This window comes from Sus scrofa, chromosome 14, assembly GCF_000003025.6.
Source record: "Sus scrofa isolate TJ Tabasco breed Duroc chromosome 14, Sscrofa11.1, whole genome shotgun sequence".
Classification (NCBI taxonomy): domain Eukaryota; kingdom Metazoa; phylum Chordata; class Mammalia; order Artiodactyla; family Suidae; genus Sus; species Sus scrofa.
Genome location: NC_010456.5, coordinates 35,250,690 through 35,265,392, shown reverse-complemented (window position 1 = coordinate 35,265,392; position 14,703 = coordinate 35,250,690). Strand labels below are relative to the sequence as shown.

The 14,703-nt window shown below is 46.7% G+C and overlaps 1 protein-coding gene across 6 annotated transcripts in view; it reads right to left on the bottom strand.

Annotated features, from left to right (window-relative positions):
• NOS1 (nitric oxide synthase 1) overlaps positions 1 to 14,703 on the bottom strand; it is a 186,400-nt gene that overhangs the window by 33,905 nt on the left and 137,792 nt on the right. For 4 of the 6 annotated variants that reach the window (XM_021072695.1, XM_021072697.1, XM_021072696.1 and 1 more), the window contains exons 12-18: positions 13,014 to 13,208; positions 12,524 to 12,609; positions 9,986 to 10,130; positions 8,254 to 8,358; positions 7,656 to 7,714; positions 6,651 to 6,752; positions 3,972 to 4,088 (exon numbers count right to left, since the gene is read on the bottom strand). In XM_021072695.1, the coding sequence (XP_020928354.1) occupies positions 3,972 to 4,088; positions 6,651 to 6,752; positions 7,656 to 7,714; positions 8,254 to 8,358; positions 9,986 to 10,130; positions 12,524 to 12,609; positions 13,014 to 13,208 (809 nt within the window). The remainder of the gene's footprint in view (positions 1 to 3,971; positions 4,089 to 6,650; positions 6,753 to 7,655; positions 7,715 to 8,253; positions 8,359 to 9,985; positions 10,131 to 12,523; positions 12,610 to 13,013; positions 13,209 to 14,703) is intronic. The other 2 variants (XM_021072700.1, XM_021072699.1) reach the window with 1 other exon arrangement.

Here is a 14,703-nt window from a genome sequence, read left to right as displayed (position 1 = left end):
TCTGATTTGACCCCTAGCCTGGGAACTTCCACTAAAAAGAAAAAAAAAAAAAAAAAAAGGAGAGAGAGAGAGAGAGGAAAAAAAAAGAAAAAAAAAAAGGAAAAGGGAGAGACAGCAGAGCACCAGAGAGCTCTCTTTTTCTCTCCTCTCACCATGTGCTCACAGAGGAAAGGCCATGTGAGGACACAGAAGAAGGTGGTCCTCTGTAAGCCAGGAAGAGAGGCCTCACCAGACACCAATCCTACTGGCACTCTGATCTTGGACTTGTAGCCTCCAGAACCAAGAGAAAATAAATAAATTTCTGTTGTTGAAGCCACACATCTGGTGGTATTCTGTTATGGCTGCCCAAGCAGATGAAGACATCTGGTATCTCCAGAAAGGTGGTGTTTAGCCCATGGTGGTCAGACTACCCCAAGCCCATCTGGGTAAGGCCAACTTCTTTTTGTCTTTTTAAGGCTACCCTCATAGCACATGGAAGTTCCCAGGCAAGGGATGGAATCGAAGCTGCAGCTGCTGGCCTATACCATAGCCATAGCAATGCAGGATCTGAGCTGCATCTGTGACCTACACCACAGCTCATGGCAACACTGGATCCTTAACCCAATGAGCCAGGCCAGAGACCCAACCCGCATCCTCATGGATACTAGTCGGGTTCATAACCTGCTGAGCCACAACAGGAACTCTCTGGGTAAGGCCGTCTTTAAGCCTGGGAGCCCCCAGCCTTGATTTCCCTTCCTCTGGTCTCTGCTAGGTACTACTGTCGTCAGGAGAAAAGTCCCAGTGGTCCTAAGAAGGATGAGCTGGGTATAGCGGTGATTCAGAACCATTGACTGTTTCTTGTGTGCCCCTTTCTATGCTGGACTAATTGGGGGAAATGAGTCTATGTTGTTGGAAGACTTGAATCCTACTGATGCTACCACTAGATATCACAAAGATAATGAAATGATACCACAAAGATAATGAAAACTCTAGCATAGCAGGTCTTGAGGACCTGAATTAGAGAGGGATTGTCATGAACACATCCAGTGCTGGTGTCTAAACAGGTTCATTTAAGAGACTGAAAGATTTCTAAAATGCAGGCCCCACCTCTTGCAATGTCTGTGAACTTGATTTGTTTCACAAACCCTCTTGGCATAGATACCCCCAAGAACATGCTGGTGTTTGAATCAATTGGGGTCAAGTTGATGGAGATTTTGAAGTTAATGATTCTGAAGTATGGATGGTGGAGGGCTGTACTCCAGGTGGCACCACAGTCCTGAAGAGACTTTATGTCACACCTCCAGGACTTGGCCCTAGCTGTGGGTCTTTACCTCACTGGGACCGAATGGACAGGTTTACAGGTGGGTCATGGACACCCCAGCTTGCTTCTTTCCCAGGGTGGAGGGTTCTATGGTCGACTGTCATTTCAGACAAGCTGAGGAGTAGAGCTGTTGAATCTGTCCCATACAGGGTCTGGCTCTGTCCCTGAATCTCTTTTTGAGAATAATAGAACCAAGACAGTGGAAGGGGAAAAAAAAAAAAAAAGGGAGTTCTCATCATGGCTCAATGGTTAAGGAATCCGACCAGGAACCATGAGGATATGAGCTTGATCCCTGGTCTCGCTCAGGGGGTTAAGGATCCCGTGTTGCTGTGAGCTGTGGTGTAGGTTGCAGATGCGGCTCGGATCCTGTGTTGCTGTGGCTCTGGTGTAGGCCAGCGGCTACAGCTCTGATTAGACTCCTAGCCTGGGAACCTCCATATGCCATGGGTGCAGCCCTAGAAAAGACAAAAAGACAAAAAAAAAAAGATGGTGAAAGACTGTGATGGGGGAGGAGGGTAGGAGGTGGGGCAAGGTGGGAAGGGATTCTCTGTTGCTGGAGAATGACCTTGAGATTTGGTCCAGAGGTGTCAGAAGTCAAGTGAAAGGTAACAGGTTAATTTCCCCTCCTTTCCAAATCCACCTTCGTGTTTCCTCATCTCATTCTCCTCTTCTCTCCTGCCCTCCTTTCCCAGGGCTTCCAGAGCTTCTCCAAGGGGAGGATGTGGGATTAGGTAGCCTGTTTCCCCATTGCTCCTTCCTTGGATTCCCCACCTTTTCCGTGTAGGGCAGTAGCCTAACAGGTAGAGAGAGCTGGTGGCCAGGTGTGGACTGACTTGAAGGAGCTGAGGGCAGCACTTCTGCCCCCAGCCACCCCTCTTAGTCCAACACTGTGATGGTCATGGCTTGTAATTCATTGCTCCCCAAACCTCCAATATTTTTTATGTTTGAGACAGCTGCCACATCTCACTACCACCAGTACTGTTATTTACTCAATAGTGCTGTTTCATTTGCTTTTAATTTGCACTCACTATCTATTCAGACCCACTGGTGTTCACCAAGAGGTGGTCCAGGTGATTAATTCATGCACCTGAAGACCTGAGTCACGGTCACTTCCTAGACTCACATGTCCACCACCATCTTCACCTGATGATTTCAAAATTCCTATTTGTAAGCTTCCAAACCAGAAGTTGGCAAACTTATACACAGGGCCAGACAGTAAATACTTTCAGGCTTGTAGGCCAAGAAGGAAAATCAAAGCTATTATGCAGATACTCATATAACAAGAAAGAACACAAATTCCTCCATGTTTTGGAATCAAATTAAAATATAATAATAATAATAATGATTACTGAGTACATCTTTTTTCTCTTTTTTTTCCTTTTTCTTTTTACAGCTGCACCTGCAACATATGGAAGTTCCCAGGCTAGGGGTCAGATTGGAGCTGTAGCTGCCGACCTACACCACAGCCATCGCAACACCTGATCTGAGCCACATCTGAGACCTACACCATAGCTCATGGCAATGCTGGATCTCTAACCCACTGAGTGAGGTCAGGGATTGAACCCACATCTCGTGAAGACAATGTCAGTTTCTTAACTCACTGAGCCACAATGGGAACTCCCTGAATACATTTTTTAAGTTATATATGTCTACTAATGAAAAAAATGAATTATTTTTGGAGGGAATATAGCATTTTGCTTAATTAGGGTTCAAAGGTGATATTTTTCATCATCGAATGAGTTGCAAATGTTCATCTGTAAAAACTATTCTGAGCTCATGGAATGTACAAAAATATATGATGGCCAAGCTGGATTTGGCCTCTGGGCTGTAGTTTGCCAAGCCCTGCTCTAAGCCATGATGGATTTAATAAGCAAAGAATGGGTCTGACCATTAAACCATGGATGTTTCAATGTCAAGCCAAAGAAAATGAACTGATGTCAAAACCCATAGACTGTACCACACCAAGGGAGAACCCTGATGTAAACTATGGACCCTGGGTGACAATGGACCCTGGGTGACAATGGACCCTGGGTGACAATGACATGATTATATAAATGGACCCTGGGTGACAATGACATGATTATATAAATCAATGACATTGATTATATAAATGTGGTGGGGAGTGTTGATAGTGGAGGAGTCTGCTTGTGTGATTGTGTTGAGGGTGGGCAGGGAGTCTCTGGGAAGTCTCTGTGCCTTGCAGTCAATTTTGCTGTGAACCTAAAACTGCTTTTAAAAAGTAAAGTCTATTAAAAAGTTTACTGGAGTTCCCTCTGTGGCACAGTGGGTTAAGGAACTGGCATAGGTCACAGCTGCAGCTCAGATTCAATCCCTGGCCTGGGGAACTTCCATATGCCGTGGGTGTGGCCCCCCATAAAAGTGTACTGATGGACATAACACTTCAATATCTAGGAACTCTGTGATCTGTATCATCTGTGAAGCATTGCCCTGAGCAGGTGTGAAGCTTCAATTAGTGAAAGGTCTAAGAGATTCATGACCAGGCCTGATTACTCTGCTTACATCAGCCTCATCTTGACCAATATCTGCGAAACCAAGGGTTTGACATTCAGTTTTCTTTTTTTCCAAATCCCCATTAAACTGAATACACAACCGTTGAAATACAAAATATCTGTCCATGAATTATCTAAAGTGCTCTTGTGTGAATGCTCACCTCACATTTGCCAGGGGCCCGGCGCTCTCAAAGTTGTCTCTGAGGTCTGGACCATCCCCTGATGATTTGCGGGAGTCGGAGTATGAGGAAACACTATTGAATCGCACCTTGTAGCTCCTGCCAAGATGAAAGAGAGTCTGTGAGCGCTGGCTGGGAGACCCCTCCTGGGGTCAACACTAAGGTGGATGACTAATTAGTCCTGGTTCTAGAATCTTCCCCATAGTACACCTTCTAGACGCCTTGTCTAGAATGTATCAACTCACCTCGCCCCCAACCCCTGACAATGACAGATGGCCATCTGCATTGGATGTTACCTGCACTGAAAAGGTTTTGGACCACACCTGACTCAGGAAGAACAGACCACTTCTTAACCCATCAGACTGTGTTTCCTTGCTTGCCCAATTTTAGTGAGTACAGGCATCATTCTAGGATCTTGTTAAGGTACAGATCCTGGCTCAGGAGTCCAGGGTGGGGCCTACTAGTCTGTGTTTCTAACAAGCTCCCAGGAGATGGTGATGCTGCTGGTCCCCACACCTCACACTGCATGGCCAGGAACTAACTTGTGCTGTCCACTAGAGTGGCCATTGGCTGTGTGCGGCTCTTTAAAGTTACATTCATTCCAGTCCCACCCAATGAAACATTCTGTTCCCCACCTGCACTAGCCCACGTCAAGTGCTCAACAGCCAGGTGTGGCTAGTGGCTGCTGTACAGGACAGCACAGATAAAGAATATTTATACCCTCATAGAAAGGTTTGCCGGATGGTGCAGGACCACCTGGTCAACATTCTCTTTTTTTCTGTCTGTCTTTTTTTTTTTTTTTTTGGTCTTCTGTGTTTTCAAGGCCGCCCCTGTGCCATATGGAGGTTCCCAGGCTAGGGGTCTAATTGGAGCTATAGATGCTGGCCTATGCCACAGCCACTGCAACGCCAGATCTCAGATCTCACACAGCAGTGGCAATGCTGGATCCTTAACCCATTGCACTGGGTCAGGGATCAAACCCTTGTCTCCATAGTGACCCGAGCTGCTGCAGTGGGATTCTTAATCCATTGTGCCACAACGGGAACACACCCCCCCACACACACTTTATTTCTATCTTTAAAAATTGAAGTGTAGTTGTTGTACAATATTATATGTTACAACTATAGTGAGTCTAGTGATTCACAATTTTTAAAGGTTATACTCCATTTATAGTTATTATACAGTATTGACTATAGTCCCTGTGTTATACAATATAACATTGTAGCTTATTTTATACATAGCTTTTTTTTTTTTTTTTTTTTTTTTTTTTTGTCTTTTTAGAGCAGGACCTGCAGCATATGGAGGTTCCCAGGCCAGGGGTCCAATCGGAGCTGTAGCTGCTAGCCTACACCACAGCCACAGCAACACCAGATCTGAGCCACATCTGTGACTTACACCACAGCTCACAGCAACACCAGATAGTTAACCCATTGAGTGAGGCCAGGGATTGAACCTGCATCCTCAGGGATACGAGTCACATTCGTTTCTGCTGAGCCACACGAGAACTCCTATACATAGCATTTTGTATCTCTTACTCTCCTACCCCTACATCACCCCTCCCCCTCCCCTTTACCCACTGGTAACAACTGCTACATTCTCTTTCAATATAGTTTTGGTCTTGAGACATTTCAAGGGTCTCTCACATTTCAGGTAAACATGAAAAATGTTCAGCACTGACACATAGCCTGAAAAGAGATTGGATTTCTCTTGAAGTTGTTTTGAAGGGGAAGAAAGATGTTATTGGGACTCAAACCTCAGCATCAGAGGCTCATGAGCCTTGAAATTTTAAATCTCAACAAATACAAAAATAAAGACAAATACAAACATGGTTTCCCACTTTTCCTCTAAAAGTGGTAAGTTTTATTCTCAGATAAGATAAAAACAAAGCAAAACAAAAACAAATCTCCAAGACCAAAAATACCTTGAACAAGCCCCCAAACAAAAAACCAAAAAACCAGAAAACCTTCGAATCACAAACCAAAACACAGAAACTCAACACACACATACACACACACACACACAGGCACACACACACACATCTGAGTGGCAAAAGACAAAAAAAGAAATTGCGCATTCTGGCAGCAGGGTTTCTAAGCTGGATGTTCTTCAAAGTTTTCGCTCCAGCATCAGGAAAGTTCTAAATATATGTAAGTGTATTTTCTGCCCTAAAATAGTCTCACATTGAGTCACTTCTCCAAATAAGTCCTGCAACATATCAGGGGGTGGCTGTGTTGTTGGTGTGGGAGGGATGGTTGATGGTTGTGGGGTAAAAATAACAGCACATGTATTTGTATGAGGCTCGAGGTTTTTCCAAATGCATTCCTCTTTGTTATGATCCTTTGATCCCTGCAACACATCCCAGAGGTGGTCACAGCAGAGTTTCTCCCCGTTTGACGGATGAGAAAGACGGAGGCTCAGAGAGGTCAAGCAACTTGCATAAGGTTACTCAGCGTGCTACTGGCAGAGCCTGGGTTAGAACTTAGGTCTCCGTGAGACCTAGATGTGGCTTTGGATGCTGTAGCATTGAGCATGCGCACACACAACTGCATCGTCATGCACGCATGCGCACACGTGCGCTCATCCACGCACGCTCGCACGCAGGGCATAGAAGTGCATGCATGTGCGAGCACACGCACAACACATGACACACACACACTCTACCTGTGCTGGCTGTCACGAGCTGCAGCCAGACCGCGCAGTTCAGTGTAACCTCGGGCGAGGGAAGGCCCTTTACGGGGAAAGAAACGCAAGGGTTCCGGGTACCTAGAGGGGAGAATGGATGGTGCCCTATCTTTCCCTGGAGGAGGGGTGAGGGGGACCTGCTGGAGGCCACCAGGATGTGCTGGGAAGGAGAGAGGCAGGGAGAGGGAGGACAAGATGCTTGCATTGAGCAGAGAAGGAGGGCTGACCACAGGGGACTTAAGCTGTCCCCTGGATATGAAAGGCACGCAAGTTTGGCAACATGTGTTTGGCTGAAAGAAAACCAGGAGGAACTTTCTGCAGAGCACAGCCTCGAACACCAGCCAGTGCTGGCATCTACTCCATGGTGTTGGTCTCATAAAAAGACAGATCCCTATGCATGTGCCGCATGTTCTCGACTTTGGGGGGATTTCGGGTTAATTTTGGTTATGAGTATTTGTCACCTTATGAAATATCTTGGGAACCTAATCCCATGTTAGAGGCAGTTTCACCAGGAACATCTTTTGACCCCAGGCATTTTTCACCTATGAAGTATCTTATCTTTTGAAGTTAACCTTCATGTTAGTGGAGGTAACTGCACTGTGAGCATCAGAGGGAAAAGTTCTAGGGAAAGAAGCTTGCTGATTCTGAATGTAGGTTTCCAAAGGGAAATAAGAACTACCATTTGCATAGTGCTCAACTTTTCATAGGACCCTGACATCTACTTTCTAATTTGATTTTTACAAATTAGAAAGTTCAGGCAGGTATAATAAACCCAAGGTGATGGGAAAAGAGGCACAGGCTTGTGAAGTGACCAAAGACCAAAATATCCACCCCAGCGGATCACAGTCACCCATTGGCTAAAATCGATCACAGACTGCAGGTTAGAAAACCATTCAGAACTCAGATGTGAACTCCAGAGGCCAAAAGACAATTTTTGATTACCCCTACAGGGTGTCATGTGACAGTGGCAGGTCATTCACTTACTTCCTTTCCTCGTGCACAGAGTTGGGGTGCCTCATTTCCATCAAAGCGCAGCCAAACTTCTAAAGGTTGAAAAAGATGAGCAAAATGTGAGGCATGTGTGATTAAATCTGCAACAGGGTTGGGCATTGAGAGTCTGGGGTTTTGACTTGACACCCTGGAGGCCAGGGTGTCAGAGGCTTGGGCTGGGCAGCATTGCTGCAGGTGCATGTGGAAGAGGGCTGTTTCTAAAGGGCCATAGGTATGGACTCCCCTCGCCCCACCACCACCCCCAGCACATAAAGCCCTTTCTGGATTTCTATAAAAATATTGTCCCCACTTCTCGCATCTGGAGCAGGGACCACCAAGCTCTTGATTGGAGCATCCATTCTGAAGGAGTAGCCCACTCAGGGGACAACATTTTTATTAGAGATTAGCTGGTCACTGGACAACTATAGACTGAGGACTAGAAATTGTCCAATCTTGGCAGAACTTGGAGCCAAACTGAGGTCATTGGCTTTGAGGCTCTGAGAGGGTTGGCTACTATTGCAGGTGTAACTGCTGCCCCTCCTTCTTCCTGTTGATGGAAACTCATGCTAGAACAGGTGAAAGCTCAGCTCACCTCCCCATTCTCAGGGGGGTCTCCATTGCCAAAGGTGCTGGTAACCACTAGGACCAGAGTTTCATGTTCCAGGTGTACGATGTCATATTCTTCCATGGACATCACCTGGGTGGGAAAATGATGGGGGGAGAGGAAAGAAGAAGGTAATTAGGAGAGAGAAGGGGTAGGAAAGAACAAAGTGATGGGGGAAAAGAAGTGAGAGGGAAAAAGATGAGTCATCTTTTTTTTTTTCTTTTTTTTTTTTTTTTGCATTTGGTTTTCTGTCTGCTGTCCTGATTGGGTGATTTCCATTATTCTTTTTTTTTTTTTTTGTCTTTTTGCTATTTCCTGAGCCGCTCCCGCGGCATGTGGAGGTTCCCAGGCTAGGGGTCCAATCGGAGCTGTAGCCACCAGCCTACGCCAGAGCCACAGCAATGCGGGATCCCAGCTGCGTCTGCAACCTACACTACAGCTCACGGCAACGCCGGATTGTTAACCCACTGAGCAAGGCCAGGGACCGAACCCGCAACTTCATGGTTCCTAGTTGGATTCGTTAACCACTGCACCACGACGGGAACTCCGAGTCATCTTTTTTTATTTTTATTTTTTGGCCATGCCCATGGCATGTGGAAGTTCCAGGGGCAGCGCCATGGCAGTGACTCAAGCTGCTGCAATGACAATGCTGGATCCTTAACCCACTGAGCCACAGGAGAACTCCCAAAGAGAAATCATCCTGAGCTATCCCCTTTGGAAGGAGATCAAAAGGTTCTGGGTACCACTATGTCAGTGTGCTCAGATGGGTAGAACGAAAAGCTTGTTGGCATCATGGGACCTTTCTGCGGTCACTGTGGCCTGAAGGACCACAGAGAGTCTGGGGCAATGGGTTGGCTGCCACTAGAGACAAATCCTGATTGGGGCCCTTGGGCTTCTTACAACCAACTGATGCTGGAATCTTCTTGACCATCTTTAGGCTGGGACTGACCCAGCTGGATCTGACCATTGTCTGCTCAGCTTCCCCTCTTAGAAAAAATGGTTTTATTATAGTTGATCGACAGTGTTCTGTCCATTTCTGCTGTATAGCAAAGTGACCGAGTTTACACACACACACACACACACACACACACACACACACACACACACATTCTTTTTCTCTTATTATTTTCCATTATGTTCCATCACAAGTGATTGGATATAGTTCCCTGTGCTGTACAGCAGAATCAGACCAGGGATGAACACATCTGTGATACCCACCTTAGGGAAAGATTGTTTTGCCCTGTATCTTAGCATTATTTGAGCAACATTTCTCAGAGTAGGTTCCTGTGATGCTCCTGGAAAATAAGTGAGCCCTAAGCAGACGTATTTGGGAAACATTTATATTCTCTCCTCTCCTCTTTTGGAAATGATAACACATACTTATGGATTAAAGGCTCTGATAATTCCTGCAGTGAAGAAACCCACTGGACTGTACTAAATGCAGAGCTTCCCAAACTAACTCCAGAAGTGTTTCTCATAAAAATTTCTACCATTTTTCTCTAGAGATGGGGGTTGTGATCACTGGTCTCGTGGCGGGTTCACAGGGAGAGAAGCATCACAAGCCCCTGAAAGAGGCAAATGGGCATGAGTGTGCTGATGGGCATCTCCAGATGTGCTTTCACCGATTCTCAAAGGGTTCTTTTCTGCTGGCTCCCCTCTTTCCCCTCCCCACCTTTATTTACCATGAGGGGCTGGACAGCTGGCACTGCCCCCTACCCACCTTGGCATCAAAGGCATGTTTGAAGATCTCACACAAGGTTTTAGCATAAGCCTGTGATTTGCCCGTCTCTGTGGCATAAAGGATGGTAGCCTTGACCCTCTTGGCCATAGCCTGTCCCATCAGCTTGGCTGAGAACTTGACGGCTCTGGGGAGAGAGGATGGAGAAGAAAATGGGTAACATAGAAAGGAGGGAGGATGCCAGGCTGAGACCTTTCAGGTGAGAACCATGATCCATGAAATATAACAGGGTGGGATTTACTCTCATAATCCTTGATGGCCTCAGAGACCTTCTGAGTGCGAATTTAGTGCCATATTGATCCCCTTATTAAGTCCCTCTGGAACAACTAGTTATGAGCTAACATGGTTGGTTTTGTTAGTCTGTTGATTGATTGATCCCAGGCTTGAGAATCTTGGTGGTTTGCCAAGCATTGCCCCAGAAGATGATCATTCATTCATTCACTCATTTGTTCATTCATCAAGTGTTTGTTGAGTGCCTATGTGCTGGGCATTGTTACAGAAGCGGAAAAACAGAGAAATAGCTGTCATGGAACTTACATTTGTGTGTGTGTGTATAAGACAGAGAGAGAAAGAGAGAGGGAGGGAGAGAAGGGAAGGGGAGGAAGGAGGAGGAAGGGAGAAACAGAGAGAGGGAGAGAGAGAGAGAGATGGAGGGAGGGGAATGAATCACTAGTAAATCACCAGGTATTGAGCTAGAAGGGATTTTAGAGGTTTATAAATCCCCAAAGGAAGGACCAGGTTTCGTTTAGTCAGCCCTGCACATCCAGTGTCTTGTAGAGCCTGATACTTACTAGGCACTAAATGCACATCTATCAAAAGAAGGAATAAATTTCAAACATGCTGCTATAGCCAAAGCCCCGGGAGTTAAATGTCAAGTCAGAGCTCTTTCTGGTTAAATGGAGAATTCAGAACCAGTTCTTTCCTTCCCATCTCTGAGGGCATGGGGGTGGCAGATGGGCCAGAGCTCAGGGGTGCCCAGTCTCACCTTCCCAGTGAGCACCCCTGATCTCACTAGGAATCTCAGTGTAGACAAATTGCTAATTACCCCCACCTGGGGATTATTGGTGGTAAATTCATCATTTTTTTTTAGAATCAGGGAAACCACCCACACTGCTGGAGCACTTGGAGGTAAAGGGGAGATACACAAAAGAATACGAGGTGCCTGGAGGGTTCCCTTTGAATGACTGGAGCATAAAAAAGCATCTATAATTAACTCCCATTGTTTCCACCCCAAACTTAATAGTGCAATTAATGCTTTAGATTTCTCCCACCCTTCCTCCCTCGGAGACAGTTGAACTGAACTGAAGCCAGAGGCTGCTGTTCTGAGAATATTTGTGATGCTCTTGTTAGGGAATGGATGGCTGCTGATGTGTTCTCGCTTGGCTGGAAGACAAAGTTGGGTGGACGGAGGAGAGAGGGGAGGGAGGGAGAGCAGGGAGAGAGCCTGCAGACCACATTAGCAGAGCCAGGACCTTGGTTTCAGTCTCTGTCAAGACCCACCAGTGTTTCACTTCTGGGGTCAATGGCACGGATGGCACCTGTTGAAAACAGAGAGTTCTGGACCCAAGTGGCAGAGGAAAGTGAGTAAGTAGCTTAGAGCATATTAGCTCCTCTGCAAAAAGTTAGCTCCAAAGAGCGGGTCTCTGCTGAGTGGGTCAGGGAATTCTCTATCTTTAGACAGAGGCTGGCATCCCCATTAAACCATCTCAGCTCCATCCCACCTGCCAAGTGGTTCCCTGGCTGGCCACAGGTTCTTCAGGACAATTACTCTTCAGTGGCCTTGGTTCATAACCTTCTTCCCTCCTTCCTTTTCTCAGTGAAGTCTTACTTCATTCTTCAGCTCAATTGCCCTTTTTGACCTCCCAAACTCAGTGAAGTCTATTTTAGGGTGCCATGAATTGTTCGTTAATGGTAGATGTGGGCTCCATGAAGGCAGGACCACGTTTTCTGGCTCATCAGGACATCCCTGGAGCCTAGCACAGTGTCTGGTACCAAGTAGGCACTCTGTGTCCATTTGTTGGATGAATGAATGAATGAGTGAGTGAGTGAGTGAAATGAAAATTCAGCCCTAGATGAGAGTACTCTTTAGACAGCGGTGTGCTGGAGCCAGATCATCCCAGCTCTTCCCTATTCTGGTTCAGTGACTTCCTGCTGGGAGCTTGATATTGGCCATAGTGGGCGTATTTACACCACAGAAATTGGCAAATGTTACAAATCTATTATTACTATGGCCATCATTATTACTAGGAGAGCTGGTTTGTCAACACAGCACTGCCTCCAGGACAAGAATTTAGGAAACGGGGGTGAGGAAAGTGACACTGGGAAGGCGAAGAGTCATGGCAATGTTTACTTCCCAGACGCTGATGCAAAGGAAGCACAAAGAGATTGGAAAAAAAAACAGAGAAATCCTATCACACAAGAGGTCAGAGGGACAGATATGTTCCCAGCCTCCTTTTCTGGAGTTCTCTGAATTTGGAGGCCCATCCATCCCCCAATCCCAACCAACTTTAGGAGACGTACTCTGCCAGCTTCTTGAAGCCGATGGCTCGCCGTTTTGTGGGGGTCCCGTTGGTGCCTTTCCAGACGTGGGTGTTCCAGGGGTCAGGCTGGGAAGAGAGGACTACGGTCACCACAGTGAGTGTACCCAGCTCCTCTTGGGAGATGCTCAGAACTCTCTGGAGGCTTGTGGCCACCCGGCTGTGCCCGACCCTTAGCCCCTGAAGGGAGTGATTCTGCCCGTGGTGACCACAGGGCACAGAGTGGCTGGTCTAGCCTCCCTGCACTGTCCTGCTAGACCTTCCCACTCAGCCCTCAGACCCTCTCAAGCGCTCCTTGTGACCCCTGACCACTCATTTCATCTGCATTCATCTTTCAGCCCAAGCTGGGCAGTCCAATATAGTGGCCACACTGGAGCATCTGAAAGGCAAGTTCAAGTTGAGAAGCGCTCTAAGTATAACATGCACGTGGGATATTGAAGACTTAGCACGAGAAAGGTGGCGGGGGGCAGGACCTGGTATTCAAAGGAGGGGGTAAGCCGGTAGTTGAGCATCTCCTGGTGGAAGACAGGGGTGATGCTGCCGGACATGGGGGGCACGATCCACACCCAGTCGGCAGGGCAGCCGCCCCGGCAGCGGTACTCATTCTCCATGTGCTTAATGAAGGACTCGGTGGCAGAGTGGTGGTCCACGATGGTCACTTTGTCACTCTGGGGGAGGACAGGGAACAAGGAGTCAGGAGGTAAGATAAGGTGGGATGTTTTGGGACTCCCTCGCTCACAGAGTGGTGTTTCCCCAAGGGAAATGATTCTGGAGATGATTTAAATCAGTATAACATGATTCTCGGCACTGTTCTTTCAATCCTGATTGGGTGCTAATTCATCTTTCATGCCTCTCTTGCCAATCTTCCTCTGTCCTTCTCCCCCCACCCCCCCCTTATTTTTAATGAGAGAGGAAGCTCAGGCGACTAGCATCTAACGACTTTGTGTTGTTTCCCTTGTGTGTATTTGTTTATATATTTATTGAAATTTACAATTCTCTTTTGTTTACAGCAAATGATACTGGCTCTCCATTTATTTATTTGTTTGTTTATTAACATGTGGAAGTTCCCAGGCCAGGGATCAAGCCCGTGTCAGAGCAGTGACCCGAGCCACAGCAGTGACAATGCCAGATTTTTTTTTTAAGTGAATATTTTATTTTATTTTTATTTTTTTTTCCGTTTTTGGCTACCCTGTGGCATATGGAGTTCCCGGGTCAGGGATCAGATCCAAGCAGCTGCGGCAACGCCAGGAATGGAACCTGTGTTCCAATGCTCTAGAGACGCCACCAATCCCGTTGCACCACAGCGGGAACTCCTACAATGATGGGTTCTTTAACTGCTAAGCCACCAGGGAACTTCCTGGCTCCCCATTTATGATAGTGATAGAAAATCCTCTTAAAATAAAAATCCTTAAGTAATAAGGGTGAGTTTATTAAAATGAAAACAAGTCAGCCCAGGCAGAGGTGGGTGGACTGAATGTCTGAGTGACCGGCTCCTTAACCCACATCCAGGGATCCAACCCACATCCTCATGGATACTAGTCGGGCCACGATAGGAACTCCTTTTTTTTTCAGTCATTCATCCCACTTGCACCTCTGGTGTCTCTGGCTTGCCAGTCTTCATACCAGGCTATGAAACCATCCTCCTTTGTTACCCACAACTCCTGAAGTTTCACTCCTCCATGGTGGAAGAGGGAAGGGAGGAGCTTCCTACCCCTCGCCCCATTTCAACTGGCCTCTTCCCTGGGATATATATTCCTGATCTAGCTAGTCTCCCTACTCTGGACATGGGGACCTATGGTTTATATTCATGCCCATACATGACTTGATAAGCTCAGTCTACCATCTGTGCCTGCCTTCCATGTGTCTATGAGGGTCTAGCTTCCCAGACTGTCACCCTCCGAGGACAGAGCTGGTCTCTACTGTACAGAGTGACCTCTCTACCATGGGTCTCCTGGTTTGCCCAGGAGAATGCCAGCTTATGCCCATCTTCTGTCACAATGATTAGCAGTGTCCCCCTTTTGCCCTCAGAAGTGTCGTGGTTTAGTCGATAATTTTTAAAGCCACTGTGCTACATATAATTGCATTTACCATGGGCCTATATGCTTCTGATCATGATGATGAGTATCTGTCTCTGTTGCATGAAAGTCTAAGTGCCTAAGACGT